This window comes from Aedes albopictus, chromosome 3, assembly GCF_035046485.1.
Source record: "Aedes albopictus strain Foshan chromosome 3, AalbF5, whole genome shotgun sequence".
NCBI classification, from domain to species: domain Eukaryota; kingdom Metazoa; phylum Arthropoda; class Insecta; order Diptera; family Culicidae; genus Aedes; species Aedes albopictus.
In genome coordinates, this window is record NC_085138.1 from 225,718,202 (window position 1) to 225,736,339 (window position 18,138).

The 18,138-nt window shown below is 43.9% G+C and overlaps 1 protein-coding gene across 2 annotated transcripts in view; it reads right to left on the bottom strand.

Annotated features, from left to right (window-relative positions):
- The window catches only part of LOC109397776 (uncharacterized), a 344,947-nt gene that overhangs the window by 33,134 nt on the left and 293,675 nt on the right, over positions 1-18,138 (bottom strand). For both annotated transcript variants that reach the window (XM_062859222.1, XM_062859221.1), the window contains exons 5-7: positions 16,353-16,479; positions 15,854-15,952; positions 7,288-7,428 (exon numbers count right to left, since the gene is read on the bottom strand). In XM_062859222.1, the coding sequence (XP_062715206.1) occupies positions 7,288-7,428; positions 15,854-15,952; positions 16,353-16,479 (367 nt within the window). The remainder of the gene's footprint in view (positions 1-7,287; positions 7,429-15,853; positions 15,953-16,352; positions 16,480-18,138) is intronic.

The window sequence follows — 18,138 nt, forward strand, 5'->3', positions numbered from 1 at the left end:
CTGTAAATAACGTTCTTGAATGACGTAGGATTTATTTCAAAACTTGTTTTAGTATTTATAGTATTTGTACACTTCCAATAACACAATAATAATCAAACTTGTTCCACAACAAAATGTAATATTGAAATGTTATTTAATGGCTGTATACCAATAGCTTGGTCATAACAAAATAATATTGTCCAACAAAACATGTTATGGAAACGTAATGCCTTGATAATACAATAATAACAAAAGGAGATATAAAAACAGGTTTTGTAATTTCGTAGTTATTAATTTGGTATTCCCCTCTGCTCGGGTCTAAACTACTCGAACCGTGTAATCTGATTTACAAATGCTAGATGCATCAGAATAAAATTTGTTTCTTTTTGGATTAACAACTATGTGAAATACAAGTAAACTTAAACGGTACTGTTGTTAGTTTTCGCTAACACTTTTTCAAACTCAATTTAAGCCGAACACCACTCCCTACCCCCCCCCCCCCCCCCTAATCACATTTCGGCCATAATGACTTGATTCGGTTTTACAACAATTTAAACTTTGAACGGAGCACAAATTTACACATCTTTCACCTAGGCACATACCTGACGATGTTCTGCTATCTTTCTCCGTCATTGAGTGCAGAAGACCCGAGTAAACAACAATCAAATTACTTGTGTCGGTTAACCGTTGCGGTGTCACAAAAAATGTGACACATTTCAAGAACTTGAAGTGCGTTCAAACCAGAGTGTAAAAAATTCGAAGATTGAAAGTGAAAATTGACATTCTCATTTTTTCATTCGTGTTTGGCCACATTCATTGTCAGCTGAAGGCCTCTCTTTTTTCATTCAATTCTCTGTCACGAATATTTTTTCGAACGTCGTAAAATGTCCAATTTCTGTTCACAGACGCACAATCCGACAAATTGAGAACATTATTAATATTCTAATTCAGTAACAAATTTTGAAAACGACGTATAATCAATGCTACACCATTGATTATACGTCGTTTTCAAAATTTGTTACTGAATTATAGTTTATTGCATTGCTAACTGGACTGCGACAGAGTGCGGAATCTTAAATAAAAGTGCGATATTGCATCAAGTCGTTCCGGTGTCTTCACCGCACTTATTCATCATGAGCTAATGAATAAGCGCGGTGAAGACACCGAAACGATCTGACACAAAATCGCACTTTTATTTGAGATTCCGCACTTCTTCGTCGCACTTTTAACTGCGCAATGCGCAATAACTAGTATACACAAGTTTTGAGATGATTGGAAGTATAACCGTAAGTTACGGTCCAGTTTTATTTCTCAGTGAAAATTGTTAGTGACAGAAAAATGAATGAATAGGTTGAAAAATTCATTCACTAAAATGAATTTTATTTTGATCCCCCAGTTGAGAATTTTCAAAATCCAAGTTGAATTTCACTCATTGAAAATGAAAATTTTAAACTCTGGTTCAAACGATTGTCCTGTTCTAGAATTTTAGTTCCAGGTAAATCGAATCGGTGTTCGTTTTCAATCACATCAACGCCGTCTTTTTGAAATCTTCCTCCCTCTCCGTCGCTCTGTTCGGGTCGGAAGATTTCAAATCTTCGTATTGGTTCATGAGAGACCGACTGTTGAGTAGTCAGCCCAATGTATGCGCAGTCGCAATCGGAACAGGGTGTGCGATAAATCACATTTCTCTTCTCCAACTGCGTTTGACTAGCTATTCAAACCTAAAAATCTCTAAACATCTTTTAAAGTTTTCGGTACTTATAATACTGATTCAATGTGGGATTAACTTGGTTTAAGTCCAAATTTGCTTTTAACATAACCTAAATATTCAATTTCGCTGTGGTAAAATTTATATTTATCAACATTAAGCTCCAATAAATTGTTACTTAAAATTCCAAATACTTTTCTAATAGTTTCCAAATGCTCTTCAATATTTTTAGAGGCTATTGAAATATCATCAGTATATTGACTAGACCTGTTCACTTTTATTATCTATCCGCGTCACACCAAATTCTGAATCCACCTGCAAAAACAAGTCTTCTGTCCAAAAATAAGGCTCCAATCATTAACATGCTTTTAATATTTTGTAACTAGCGCTGCCCCGTGGCAAAATTTAACAATAAACGGCCCATCATGACCTTCCAAACAACTTTGTCGAAGAAACCATCTTTGTAAGTAATCAGGATCCTGAGATATAAAGTTACACAATTTGGATTCTTATTAGCGCCGTCTAGTAGCAAATTCTTGAAAGAAACGGCCCATCACCTGTAAGCCCTTGGATTTCCAAAAACTTTGCCGAAGAAGCCATCTAAGTACTTGCATATTCCTGCGGTACACTTTCACATTCCTGCGGTATTGCACTGGAAGCACGACTGAGTGCGCTCTCAACACGAATTTTTGTGTGCATATTTTCTGTGCGCACAAAATGTGCATGCAGAAACTGAAAAAAAAAACATGTTTGTTTGAACATTTGTATGAGAACTTATTATTTTGATTGTGGTTTGCGTGTGAAAAAAGTTGCGTAGTTCAATCATACTCTGGAAGTCGTGTGTAGAGTGAATGTTTTCTCTTCTCAGGTTCGCACTGAGGAGCATGCCCAGTACTGTATTCGTTTGCCAATGGTCTAAACATTTCCGTATAGTGTAGTAGCCGAGAGTGCTCGGGCGTGCTGCTGACATTTTAAGGATGTTGGTTCGAATCTCAATATTATTTGTCTATTTTTTACAGCCGTCTGCGTGATTCCTTGGGTATGCAATACGATTAAGTAAGTGCCAACATGGTGCATCACTGAGCTGTTATAGGAATCATTGACTGTTTGCTTTTAAATAATTGTTTTTCTCGTTTTTTTTTAAGTAATAAAATGGGTTATTCTACAGCCACGCAGTATCATCACACTCTCTGCGAGTGAGCATAATAGGATTATACTGTTTCAATCGAATATTCGCTTTGGCAACTGAGATTTATCACTTTGAAATTTCAAACAACATATCCAAGATGGCTGCCAATGCTGATGATGGACTACTCCGCCTTAAGATTTAACCAGAGACAAACAGACGTAACTTTTAGAGGAAATTCATCAAAACTTAAACACTGTCACCTATTGGTAGAGCCGCGGGAGACACTGTTGGCCATGATGCATTGCGATTTGACGTTTGCCTTACAAGCACACTTCTACACAATGAAGAAGCAGACCGGTTAGCCGATGTGAGCCGTAGCGGCCGCTTATTTACACGGAGCACCCCTGCTGCGGACGTAAAGCTGTGGCTGAAACGGAAGGTGAAAGAAGCATGGTCCATCGAATGGCACCATGATAGAGAAAGCTTCACGCGGAAAGTAAAAATACATACCGATAGCTGGAAGGACCTGCCGAACAGGCGAGACCAACGCATACTCTCAAGAGTTAGAATCGGTCATACCCGAGTCTCGCACAATTTCGAAGGCGGCGGTCGAGGCTTCCGAAAGCAGTTCGACTTCTGCAGAGTTCACAATTCTGTAGAACACTTTATCTGCAACTGCCCATCCTACGAACACCTGAGACAACAATATGGAATCACCAGTATCAGAACAGCTCTACAGAATGAACGGGACAGCGAAACGATCCTCATAACTTTCCTTACACTGAACCAAAACATCCTCTTGTTATCGTCTGATTTGTCATTCGCTCAGTTGTTAAAACGAATCCTTTCGTTTCTGAATGACAAAAACGAGCGAAATACGAATCCTCTTAAGTTTGTATGACTATCATCTTGGCGCCAAATGGTTTTCTGCTTGAGTGTGTATGAGCTGTCATTCGATTTTCGTATTGCTTGGCAGCAACGGAAGATCATCTCGATAGTGGCTTGAATTCGATACGGAGGTGCCCCACAACAGTAATCATCCGCTCATGGAATGTTTTTCTTCTGCAGCAACGACGTTTGTGCAAGCGTTTCTGTGGAAGTCAGGTAGAGTGACGCCATAATTGAAAATTTCTCAACAAGTAAAGACAAGCACGGATCAAAAATCAGGCAGGTAAGTGAAATGTATGTTTATAATCGAATAAATTATAATGCTTTCGTTCGTTTTACCCACAGTAAACATGAACGGATTTGTGTAGACGAAATCGTGGGAAGACAGTGAGGCAGCTGTTTAGGTTGGGAGCAACGGCGGCAGAGCGCCAGTTCTGGAGTAAATCGCAACAGAACCGCTCAGCGCTGGGAGGCCATCATTCATTGTCGGCGGCGATCATGATTCCAGATTTCACCGGAGCGAATAAACGCTGGATCATTGTTCCGCACCGAGGCTGTCTACAAATATTTTTAAGAGTTTGTAAGGGAGCGCGAGGGCCTAAAATTGTATCAGCTTAATATGAAGTTAACAAAATATTTTATTAATAAACGTTTATCCAAAATGATTTTAAACTATTTTCGCATTTTACTAATCAGGCACATCTCACAGGTCTTCTGACTTGTTTTCTGATTTGCGGATGATTTTTGAACACCATTGAAACCGAAATGCTTCGTTTTCGAACAGAAAATCAAATCGATTACAAAAGATCATGTTTCGGTTACTGTATTTCTCTTTTTCCATCTTAATATGGACATCATCCTATATTCGGATTATATCATACGGTTGCTCGTCATCCGATGATGAACTCAACCATATGCCGATCATCCGATTTTGAACTGACTTTCGTTAAAGGGCGAGAGCGTATCGCATTGCAGACGATTCAAGGAGGAAGTTTTAGTTCAGTGTAGGGAAGCGGGCCTGTACAGTGCGATCTGAAAGAAGCCCGAACTGCCCTAACTCGTACGGGAGGACAACGATTCACACGGATAATGGCTCGAAACCCAGCGAAGCATTATTGTATTGGAAACAAGTTTTAAGAAAAATGTTTAAATATCAACAGCATAGTGGCGAACTCGCCTCGGGCAAAAAGCCACTTTAATAAAGAAAAAAAAAACTTCTACACAAATCGTCTGCAAAGTTCATTTTTATCATTCAGCAAAGTGTACACTAGTACACGTCAAAGCGATTGAATACTAGCGCCTCTGATGGAAGGATCGCGGTAATCAAATAAAATTTAAATTCATCGTTTGAAGAGTGTTACGCCTGTTTGTCTGTGTTCGAGCAATTGATTTGTCGTGGCCTTCTAAAATCGCCATAAACTTACCTCGGATAGTATTGAAGTATCTCTAATTGTACGAAGAAGCAGATATGTTGCAAATTCTGAAATTCTATAACTTCTGCACCTTGGTTGATGATGATGTCCTCAACAGCAAGATAGCTGGATTGCTTGTTCTTATTTAGTTAAGTAAATTAACTGTTTTGCATATGCTCGCTCAGATTGCTCGTCGACAGCAAACAATGTAATTAATTCAGCACAACGAACGCGCTCCGACATGCTAGCTACTTAATCCTCTCCAAAGCGGGTCGGGTGCCAGGAGCCTGGTGCATTCCTGCAGAGGATGATGACGATAATTCCTTCCTAATGCTGCTAGCCATGTCGACCGACAGATGCGACAATGTCAGCTCATTTCAACAAGTACATTATCACGGCACAGTCGGCTGTTTTGCGCCGCCCGGCTCTGTTGTAAGGTAGGTAGGTTCCGACAAGCCAAAGTGCAGCACTCCACACACTCTACAACAATAGCCGGGGAGCTCATTAGTTGCGGTGCTGGTGTGTTTGCACGCGATTTGTTTACAGACGATATGATAATGACAAGCTGCAGTTATATTAATTTATACGCCCAGGGTGACCTATTATTAGCGTCTTGTGGGTTTATCTGGTAGAACTATTAACATTTCTCTGCAGATCGCGAGTCAGGAAATGGTATGCCCATCACAATTTGGCGTTAATCCCTCAGGGTAGGAAATAGTATTGCCAATATACTGTCGATGCACGGAAATATGCATTTCAATATAACCGTTCATCAGTAATTCTTGATATCTAACTTGTCGAACTCGTTAGCTCGTGTGCATTATTTCAGTGAAAGAGACAACCGAGCTTACCGAGTTAAATCTGCTATTGAGAACTCAGTAAAAAGTTGGGAACTAATCATAGTATGTATTTACACATTGACATTTCTTCAAAAGGAAAAATGCTTTACAACTCAAACCCATCAAGAACTGCTCCACTCCACGATAAACAGGCTACGCCAAGGTAAGGCATTGTCCACTTAGAATCCGGACGGACAAAATCACGTATATCTCAGGGATGGAATAACAAACATAAAAGGTAAAGCCCTCAAAACAAAGATTATTTATTGTAGTTTCATGGAAAAATTACATTGAAATTATTTATTTTTATTTCAAATACATTTTTTCACTTTTTCCGTGTTAACTTCCTTAAAAATCTGCACAACGGTGGTAAATTTTAGAATCAACCCCTTCAGCTAGTTTGTCCAACAATCAGGTCGTCTATGCAATTTTCTGAGTGCCTTGATTAGTCTGATTAGGATTCCGAAGAAAAAATTAAAAAAGTTTTTCTTATTACGAAATGAGAGGCAATTTGGTGAATAGAGTGAACGCGAAATTTTAGTGTTTTTTCGTTAATAAATGCTACCCATCCATAACGAAACCACTGAACGGCTCCGGCTGCCGTGACAGATCATCGAAATAGGTAAAACCTCTATAGATCCCTTGTGTGCGTCTATGAAAAGCAGCACGCGGTTATTGAGGCTGTCATCCTTGTATAAATTTGTTCTCATCATCTTGTTTTTAAAAAACGATGCCCAGATTTCGTGCTTCTTGCCAAATCTTCAAATTCCGAGCAGATTAATCAATGAACCCAAGCTTTAATCTTCTGGGACACTTCTTAATGCCATGACTGACAACATCTGGGCACAACACACTTAATGGTTTTGGAGATATTAACATTTTTTGCGACTGCCGTACTTGACCACGCTGAATTTTCAACGTGTTTGTGCAAGATTTTTTTCCTTCTCTTGTCTTCAATCTAAAATAACTTTTCACTCGTTGCGAGAAAATCGATGAAATTTTCACAGTTAAAAGAGGACTAGTGTAGGATAAGACTGCTGTAAAAGAATGAAGATTGTGATCATTGAGAGCGTCCCTAGAAAATATGCCATGCGTCCGGATTCTAAGTGGACAATGCTTTATCCACATTTAATTCCTGGATTTATCAAACGGATAAATAATAAACATATCAAAAACCTGTTGTTGTGGTTCCTGTTGATTGCAAAACTGTTTTCTCTCACTACTGGAACAAAGTTTCAGAGGTTCGTTCACGTTATCACTGATTAAACATACATATTCCCCCATGTCTGCCATATCAAAGGACGTTCCATTTAATATCAACAATCTAATTACCTGCAGTCCGTATCCGAGTATGCGTGCGCCATGCCGGGCTCGTAGAAAGGATCGAAACCGGAATCAGCCGACCGTTGCGAGTTCCGAACCGACCGCCGGATGCTGGTGCCCTGTCCTGGCTGTGAACGCATCGAGCTTCGCCTGAAAAAGAAACCAGAAGAGAGAAAAATTCCAAAGTGAAAACTCCAAGACGACGACGACGACGACGATGCAAACCGATATCAACATCAACCACTCAGAGTGGAAAAGTGTATTTCTTTGGTTCTAAGAACGTAGGCATCTGAATAGGTACCCTAACTATGGCAAAAAGGTTCTCAATGGCAGGATGCCGACGCTGGCTGTTGTTGCCACAAGATCAAGGAAGCTTTTTGTTTAACTTTTCTCTATCATCGTTCCAACTACGGCTTCGAGCATGGATTTCTTTCTCGGGCTTGGCCGAGCGCAATAGCATTCCATCTCAAGCAGGTAAACATCCTAAATACTGGGTGCGGTGATAAAATAATAAATTTGGATTCGCGTACACCGCAGGGCTACATTAATGTCATATAATTCATTTCATATGACCATTGTCATATAATGACAATTCTGAATCGAAAGTTTGCCACAATATCACAAGGTTTGCGATAGCAGCTCTCCAACCTTGGTTACTCCCATCGTTCAACAGATGACGATCCACGTGGTCTGTGCATCGCGCTCTCTACGCTTCATGCCTTTTTAAGCCAAGCCATCTGGAGTTGTAGCGGAAATCAACTAAAATGGAAGCCAACAATGTACTAGAAGACTCATTGTAATCCTGCGCCATGTCTGTCTACGGGCTACAAATGACCCCTGAGATACCCCTAAGCTGATGTTGAAGCTTATCGCTACTTCCTCGGTAGAGGAGCACCATATTCCGGGAGAAACACTCTTTGATCCGGCATAGACATTCCCTTTTCCAGTACTCCTAGATGACACTCTCGAAGGCGACTCAGCTTACGCTCTTGAACGCATTTTGCACCTCTAGCATGACGACTACGCAGTAGCGGATTCCCATTTATTTATTTTGGGGCGCTATCTCGGCCATTTTAGTTACTAAACTGATAGTGTTAGCCGTCGATCGTTCTTTCCCCAAGTCAAACTTGTTACCCAAGAGCCTAGAGTCATATGACCTGTCTGTGCATATCGTGAGCCTCGAAAGAATAATATGCTCTAACAGCTTCGCAGCGGTGTCCTGTAGATTGACTGGTCTGTACACCGACGAGTCGCCAGGGGCCTTCTCGCTTTTGAGCAGTAGAACCAGCAGTTGTCTTTTCCAGCTTTCTAAAAACTCACCTCTGTTCAGGCACATCCGCATAGCCATTCTGAACATATACCAGAGCGTGCCTCGATGGCAGCCTTAATAGTTACGGTCGGAATACCATCTGGATCCGGTGGCTTGTTCACCTCGAGTGACTTCGCTATTGCGATGGGTTCCTCGTTTATTACCCGGGCAGCATTCTTTTGGCCGATTTGGCCGTAGGGGATGGAAGGCCGTGGTCTTGGTTCTGGGCGCGTGAAAATCTCGGAGGTGCTGACGAGCATTTCGTCTTGGTCTAACTCACCCGGGGATTCGTGTTGACTGACTGGTAGAGCACCGTTGCACTGATAGGCACTCATTCTTTGGTATTGATCGTCTTGCGGCGCCGCACTCGAAGTCTATCGATGAACTCCGGCTGTAACCGTCTTCGTCCGCAATCCCGACAGTGCGTTTTAAACTTGAAACCGATCAGTTATACAGATCACCGCAAGTTTAGTCTTATTGGCCACCCAGTTCCCGTTGTCGATGTGAATGTGGTACGGGTCCGCCAGCAAGGCGATATCTGTACTTGACTGCGAGACCGATCGCCTCAGAAACTCAGTGATTAAGACTCAGCCATCTCACCAACAACAAAGCCACTGGAGCAGATCAACTACCAAGCGAGTTAATGAAACACGGTGGAGAAGCACTGGTGAGAACACTACACTGGGTCATTTCCAAAATTTGGGAGGAGGAAGTATTACCGGAGGAGTGGATGGAAGGTATCGTGTGTCCCATCTACAAAAAGGGCGACAAGTTGGATTGCGGGAACTATCGCGCGATCACACTACTGAGCGCTGCCTACAAGATATTCTCTCGAAATTTAATACCACCGTCTATCACCGATTGCAAAAGAATTCGTGGGGCAATATCAGGCTGGATTCATGGGTGAACGTGCTGCAACGGAGCAGATGTTCGCCATCCGCCAGGTGTTGCAGAAGTGCCGCGAATACAACGTGCCCAAACATCAATTGTTCATCGATTTCAAACCGGCGTATGATACAATCGATCGAGAACAGCTATGGCAGATTATGCACGAATACGGATTCCCGAATAAACTAATACGATTAATCAAGGTGACGATGGATCGAGTGATGTGCGTAGTTCGAGTATCAGGGACACTCTCGAGTCCCTTCGAATCTCACAAAGGGTTACGGCAAGGTGATGGTCTTTCGTGCTTGCTGTTCAACATTGTGTTAGATGGTGTAATAAGGAGAGTGAGTGAAACGATTTTCACGAAGTCCGTTCAGCTGCTTGGTTTCGCTGATGATATTGATATTATAGCTCGTAAATTTGAGACGATGGCGGAAACGTACATCCGACTAAAGAGTGAAGCCAGGCAAATCGGATTAGTCATTAATGTGTCGAAGACAAAGTCAGTCTTGATAATCCTCCTCAAAATCAAAAGAGTTTTGCAACGTGCTCTAGAGCGATGTTTTGCTTCTGCCTCGTCGCGAGGGAGCTACATCTTTAGCTACAAGTTTGTCGCTATACTTGTGATCTCAAAAAACTGTTTCTCCTTTCTAGTGCCTAATGACAGTTCTTCATCAGCCGTCAACGCATGACGGATGATTATTGCGAAGGGCGTACCGTGTACTCACGCCTTCGGGTTCGAAAAACTACACAGTGGTTCGCCAACAATGAGTGTTGGACGAACTCTTCACGGCGCGGCAAGCTCGCGTTCGGTGGTGTTGAGGATTTGCGTTGTGATTTCTTAGTTTTATTTTCACTCCTCAGAAAATCGCTAAAATCGCTTCCTCATTTTCTCGCGAGGGAGTTTCTGTCAAGCCTGGACAAAGTACATGATAGCAAAGGGCTCCAGGGAGGAATCTCCGCGCCCGCCACCCCAAATTTATATCGACGGTGATGAAATCGAGGTGGTTGAAGAATTCGTGTACTTGGGCTCACTGGTGACCGACGACAACGACACCAACAGAGAAATTCAGAGGCGCATTGTGGCAGGAAATCGTGCTTACTTTGGACTCCGCAGAACTCTACGATCGAACAAAGTTCGCCGTCACACGAAGTTAACTATCTAAAAAAAATAAATAGGGCCACGTTATCAGGATGTCGGATAGCAACCCGACTTAAATGGTTCTCGAGAGTCATCCGACCGGTACAAGAAGACGTGGTGCGCAGCGAGCTAGGTGGGTTGACCAAGTGGAGGACGATCTGCGGACCCTACGCAGAGTGCGGAATTGGAGGCAATCAGCCATGGACCGAGTGGAATGGAGAAGGCTTCTATGTACAGCAGAGGCCACCCCTGCCTTAGCCTGATCGGTAAGGTAAGTATCTCACCAACCTGCACTGTTGCCCGCTGATGGATATTTCACGCGTCCCTAGGGATTCAAGCCCACCCATCGCATTTTGGAGCCGAGTTGCCCTTCTTGACGATGTAGCCTTCCTCTTGGCACTTTCTGCAGAGTTTGCTCCAATCGAGGTCGCATTTATCGCAGCTTTCACGATTTCTTAGAAGTTTTCTGATCGTTATCTAGGGCTTCTCTTTCCCCTATTCCAGCATGTTCCTGGCCTTCTGCGCCTTTTGCAGCCGTCTTGGGTGCCTGTCAACTCGCTCTGACAATCGCTTCCCCTTGGACGTACTGCCTAACTCTGCTTCCTGTGGGTCACGTTTTGCTGGTAAGGTGTTTCACTTTCATATAGCCATGCAGCTCGAGCCATAGGGAGTTTGCCTTTACACCTAAGGCTGTAGCGAGCTGTATGCGAAGAGGAAGCCTCAGAGAAACAGACGTCATAGTCCACTCGCTTCTCATCGAACACGTGTACCTTTTTAACGGTTGATTCAAATATATGGTAGTTGGTCAATTGACCACTCGCGGCGCTGGTATCGTTTTTGCTCCTGATTTCGTAACGATGTTTTTCAATGAAATTTGTGTTACGTCTGTTTCTCTGTGAGGAAGCTGTCTGTTTGGGTAGACCTCTTCTCCGTGCGCGCATCAGTTTCGCCCCAGTGACCAGTGTCACCGACTTGCGGAGTTTTGGCAGGCCCTGCTCAAGGCCCTTGCTGATAGAGTTCCGCCCGCTGGTGTACCCGATCAACACACCTTGTTGCTCTTAGGTAGCCCACTTCTGTTGCTGTTCAGCGCTCGCCTGAGGTCTGCACCACTCATCTGCGCTTCTCTGGTGGTGCAATTCTACTTTTGGGCCAGTCAGGGTCACTTGACCTATTAAGAGGATGTAATGCCGTCGCTGTTAGCTCACATTATGCTCGATATTTATGCGTGCACCAGCTCTGTTACGCAATTCAAGTGCGTAAATCAGTACACCTTATTCAAGAACTTATTAGTGTAGCGCAAGTATTTTCTGAGGCTCCCACTCATCCTACAGCTCTGCGGTGCACTCTGAGTAGTGCCGCCTCGTCCGTACTTAGGCCAACTTGGGCACGGCACTACTTACCGACAGCTACCGTTGTAAGCTGGGAAGTACGTGAAGGTCAATGTGCGAAGCAATTGTGGATCTGCGCCGCGCCTGTCTACGGGCTAGGCGGCGGATGCAACGAGCAGGATCAGAGGAAGAGCGAAAACGCCGCGCTGAAGACTGAAATAAAGGCGGCAAGCTAAAATCACAGAGAACAGACGCCCAAGTCCAATCTGAATTTTGTGTAAGGAATATTTCATCGGCAACACAAGTGGCAATAGCATGGCACTGCAATCGGTTAAGGTACACCGGGGCAAGTAGAAGCGGGTGGGGCAAGATGAAACAATGGGTTAACATGATGTTTTCTAATGATGATAAACAGTTCGATCGCCATAATACATGGTATTTTATTGAATCAATCCTTTAGCGAAGGATAAATTCCCAGATTGTTTTGAAATCTATTTCAAAACTTCGTGTTTCATCTTGCCCCACCCGTTTCAACTTGCCCCGGGGTACCTTAGTTTCTCATACTAATTCACCACTTGAAATGTTTTAATTCACCACTGACTGTGACCGGTGTTGGCGGCGCTCATGTTTTCATCGTGCATTGGTTTGCATCCTTACTCAAGTAATGATTCGAATCCTTAAACAACCTTTGAATGAAATTTGTACAGAGTAGTCTCCGGAGATGTTGAAAGGGATCGTCGAGGTGCTTTTTTCTGCGTTATGATCCAAGTCCTTGGCCTCCTTTCGTAGGACATCCGGGGATTGGGACTGACGATGAGAAGTGCATCAACGATGTGGAACTTACGGGGATAGCAATGTCCAGTAGCGTACGTTAAGCCCCAGGTCCGGGCAGAGTTTCGAACCTGACCTTGAAAGTACCTATTGCAGAGGCTCCTGAGATTTTCAGGTCTGCTATGCAGAAATGCCTGGACGAGGGAGTCTTCCCAGAAGCATGGAGACAGATCCTAGTTCTATTGCCAAAGGCGGGGAAACCACCTGGAGACCCGTCTACGTATACACCAATATGCTTGATGGACACGGCGGGGAAAGTGCTCGAGAAGATCATCCTCAATAGAATGTTGAGGCACACCGAGGATGTAAATGGTCTCTCGAGTAGCCAGTACGGCTTCCAGAAGAGGAAGTCGGTTACAAAAACCGCCGAGATAGCGCTCCAGAGGAAGGGGATTCGCTACTGTGCAGTAGTGAATCAGGATGTAAGGAACGCCTTCAGTAGTGCCAGTTGGGTGGCTCTTGTCGATGCGCTCCTGCGTTTCGGGATACACGGGTACCTGTACAAGATTCTCGGAAGTTACTTTCCGAATCTAGTACTAGTTTATGACACAGAGGTAGGTCAGAAGTGCTTTCACATGACCGGTGCTATGAAATGTCATGTACGACAAGATGTTGAGGTTAGAGTTCCCGTTGGGAGTGGAGATCGTCAGCTTTGCTGACGACATTACGCTTGAAGTCTACGGTGAGTCGATCGAAGAAGTGGAGTTGACTACTACCCACTCGATCAAGGTTGTGGAGGCGATCTTGGGAACTGGAGTTGGATCATCACAAAACTGAGGTTATGGTTGTGAACAACTGGAAGTCGGAGCAAGCGATGATCAGTGTAGTAGACGATTGCACTATCACGTCGATGCGCTCACGATAAACTAACCTTTGGTAGTCACGTTGATTACGCCTGCAAAAGAGCCTCTACAGCTACAGCGGCACTGTCCCGGATGATGTCCAACCCAAGTAACAGAACTAGCTGAGTAATGGAGAAGGTATACGACTGGAGGAAATGTTGAACTGTTGTGGCTTTCTCAGTCTAAGAGCATTGAAGCGGCTAGTTTGGCATAGCCCGACGTTTCGGTTCCGCGTATCGGACCTTTCCCTTGAACTAATGAGTAATAGTTTCTTAAGCTAGAGTTTGCTTATGGCTAGTTTCCACTTCGTACGTACTGTGCAAAAAGATAGGACAAGTAATGGTCAAGTAATGATTCCGCTTCAAAATTACTTGTGCAGTTCGCAGATGGCAAGTAAGGAAAAAAGTTTAACACTCGTAACGCCTCCCGTGTGAATCAAATGGAGCTGTCACTTTTCCTTGCGGAAAAATAGTCCGCGCTATTATTCCGTAAGGAAAAGTGACGTTTCTCCCCATACTGGATCAGTTGTCAAAATTACTTGCGGAAAAAGGTGGAATTTTACTTAAGCGCTCTACTTGGCAACAAGAAACTAAGCTTTAATCGTGGATTGTTTCACTCTATTTCAGCAAAAATATTTGTTGGGAATAGCTCTGCGGTGTGTGCCAGTAAGCGCAAGCTTCTGGCTAGTGCCGCTACGTCCATACTAAGGTATGGCGGCCGAGCTTGGGACACGGCGCTAAGTACCAAAAGCTACTGTGGTAAGCTGGAACGTACTTATAGGCTAATGTACCTGAGGGTTGCGAGCGCGTATCGCACCGAGACACACGAGGCATTCTGCGTCATCACTGGTATGGTGCCTATCGGAACCCTTATTAGGGAAGACATAGAGTGCTTCGAAAAGCGCGTATGCCTTTAACGCAGGACTGCTAGATTGGCCACCATGGTCGAATGGCAGCGCGCGTGGGACAGTTCCACCAAAGGAAGGTGGACGCATAGGTTGATCCCGAGGACAGATAATTGGGTTAACAGGCGTCATGGGGCAGTGACATTCCACCTGATTCATCAGATCCTTTCTGGCCATGGTTACTTCCTACAGTATCTACATCGTTTCGGTTATGCGGTTTCTCCCGATTGTCCGGTTTGTGCTGGTTCAGAGGAAGCGGCGGAATACGTTTTGTTCGTGTGGACGCGTTTTCGCACAATGCGGGACCGCATGCTTGCCACAAGCGGGGTGGACAAAACTCCGGATAATCTTGTCCAGAGTTTGTTAAGGGATGAGTTTGGCTGGAATGTCGTTTCAACGGCTATCATTCACAGCGTCTTGGAGCTACAGAGGAGGTGGTACGTGGACTCGGAGAATGGCTTGTGCAGACGCTATACATGAGGTGGTCCTAGGGCTCGGAGTCCGCTACGTAGGTCATACCGGTGCCCTGCGGTCGAAATTGACCCTTACAGCGATTATGTGGCCGCAGGAAGAACATCCTGGAAGCGCTGCTATCGTGGCGTCGGTCTACTGGGTTGGATCCGAGCCCGCGGTTGGAAAGGGGTCCTCGGCAAGGTCGGGGCAGGTGGATGCCCCATGTCGGCACGTCCTTCTGTGTGCTTGCTGATAGGGCCTTACTTGCGGGAAGGTCAAATCGCTGTGCACGCGGTATCAGTTCTTGACACTCGCTGTGCAGTTAAAAGCAGGCGTGGTGGCGACCCAACCTGCCTTCGGAGGACAAAGGGAGTGGTGAGGACCACTCGGGAAACTGGCTAAGCGCCAACATGCTACCTTAGTGGACTCCCCAAAGTGAGTCATCGATGTTCGTTACTGCAGGCTACGCAGCTAACCTTGAGAGTGCGATTTGCACTAGCCCCTCTCTGAAGCAATGCCTTCTAGGTGGTTCCAGAGAGATGAAAAGTTTGGCGACCATGGGAATGTTGTTTAGTGGGTCGAAGAAAGAGTAGTCCTGGCTTTCACTTTTTTTTTGTAGAGGACGACCCTTAACCCCACAAAAATAAAAAACAAGAACTGTCGAATTCAGATGGCCACATATTTTCATTGAACCGAGCATCTACAGATATTTTACGACCACTTTACTGTTGCACACTGTTGCGTTGCATTCAATTGAAAAATAAAACTTCCCTCGCAAACAGAAAGACGACGTTGAAACGAATCGGAAGGAAACCCGAAAAGCATTATTTCAATACCGATCTTATGTAAATCTCGATTTCTTAATACTTTATTACTCACCCCTGTCGTACGGTGCCCCGGCCGCCTCGGCTCCGGCGGGAGTTGGATCGTTTCGGTTCTCTGGTGCACACATAGCAGCAAACTCTCCAGTAAAGGAACCTGGTAGCAGAAGAAAAACCGGAAAACGGATTCTCAGTAGGTAGCAAAGGAACTGAATACCAAGGAATAGTAGTGGGATCAGTATAATAAGATTTTCCTGACAAGATTGTTGAATGGATGCGGCAAAGAAATTATCATAAGCTTTTTGGCCGCAAGTCGTTTTGGGAAGTTACCTTCTTCTTATCCTTTTATTTGATTGGAAGCTAACTGTGTCATTTAATCCGTTTTGAACAAACGTTTTTAGAGGATAAATATCAAGAGTGCAAAACTGAGTTCTACTTTGAAATTGACGATGGCAGAATCTACTACTAAGTATTTCTCAACCCTCGTACATGCAGCTCAACATCAAATGAATTCTCAACAACATGAATCGCCTTCGCTTCCAATCGTGTTCACTCACCTGAACGAGCTGGCCATAATGTCACCGATATTGGACAGACAAAGCAGCATCAAAGGGATTCCCAGAATGGCGTAAAATATCGTCGATATTTTACCCATATGCGTCTTCGGTGCAATGTGTCCATAACCTAGGAAACGACAAAAGTAGAAAGAGACAGAGTGAGAAAGGTCACGTTATATCATCGTGGTTCGTCCGGACAAACGAAAAGGAAAACCTAGAATGGATTTTGCAATAAAACTCCACTCCCGCCATGGCATGGATGGGGCGAAGCGAAGACCTCTTTCCACGCGATTGCAATTTTAAAGCGATACTTTACGATTATGTCAAGCGCCATAAAGCACCCGAGATACAGTCAAATCTCATTTCTATTATGAACTGAGCTTCCGCTCGATCCGCTTTTCCGCTGCACGTGTGTATGGGAATGTGACTGTCAGTCGGTCGGTCTGTCTGTCTGCCTGTCGTACAAATGGATTCGGATTACATTGTGTCAGTCGAACAGTTTCGCTCTCGCCTCCGAGTGTTTGAAATTGGATTATGGAGTAATGGAAACATGATTTAAGCACCAAAAAAATCACTGGATGTTCTCATGATATGAGCCGTTTCGAGCAAGAGTAGGTTAAGAGACTTTCAAAGTTTGTGTTAAAATTGATGTGAAATTATTATATGTATACCACACTTGCTACTATGTAGATTGTAAGTACCGCTGGCGTTGGGGCTGGTTGTATGCACAAATGCCTGATGACAACAAAGCGTATATTCACATCTAGGTTTATTCAGGACTGCCTGAAAATCTGGTTCGGTAATCCGATCTAAACAACGAAGGCCAACGTGTCAACACCCCGGAATTTCGGGAGAAATCTGAAGGGTGTCACCTTATCGCAGCACATGGCCCCAGTTCCGAAGTCTTCGTATTCCTACAACGATCAAGAACAACTTGTCGCTTTGGCGGATTCTTTAAGCGCCGAAAACAAGCCAGAATCAAACAACCTACAACAGCGACATCATTAATTCTCGATACTACACATGTAATAGAATTATTAAGATTTCGATACGTAGACAGACGTATAGTTTGATATTTAGAGGAGGAATGAATACCAGTTCTACATATCGGGATATAAGCACTGCTAAACAACATAAAACCATTTGAAAAAGACAGACATCTACTTCAGAAACAATAAATCGTATATTTGTCCACTTCCGATGGATCAACCGCAACCGGTTCCGGAACAATATTACTAGTTTAAGATGTGGCCTGAGACTATTTTCATGCGACCGTTCATCAGATTATAAAAAAGTCGCTATTTAATGTGCCGCATAGTTTAGTTCATTCTACATTTTATCACTTCAGGCGGTACACCCTTAACCGGTTCTGGAACACTACCGGTAGTCTTTAACCCTCCTAGGATGTTTAGCTAGATCTAGGCGCACCACGATGGCGTAGTGTACGTTCAGCGAGTCTGTCTGGGCCATATTGACCCTAACATCCTGCTAGGGTTAATGTGGTCTGAGCCTACTTCCATGATAACCGGTCATTATTATTATCAGAATATCTATAAAGCTGTGATCCAGGACACCCGGAACCGGTTCCAGAACACTACGTGTTGCTAACCGTTCATCAAATTACCTGAAAAGGCGAAAAAGCCAATGGAGTCATTGGCCGCCATGTTTTTTTTTCACCCCTTCAATATTTTGGGATTTTAAAAAAATATTTTTTGTAATTACGTTGTGAAAAGTTGAACATTTCAGTTGGCTGAAGTATGCTGAAATGGCCTACTTTTCACCTCTA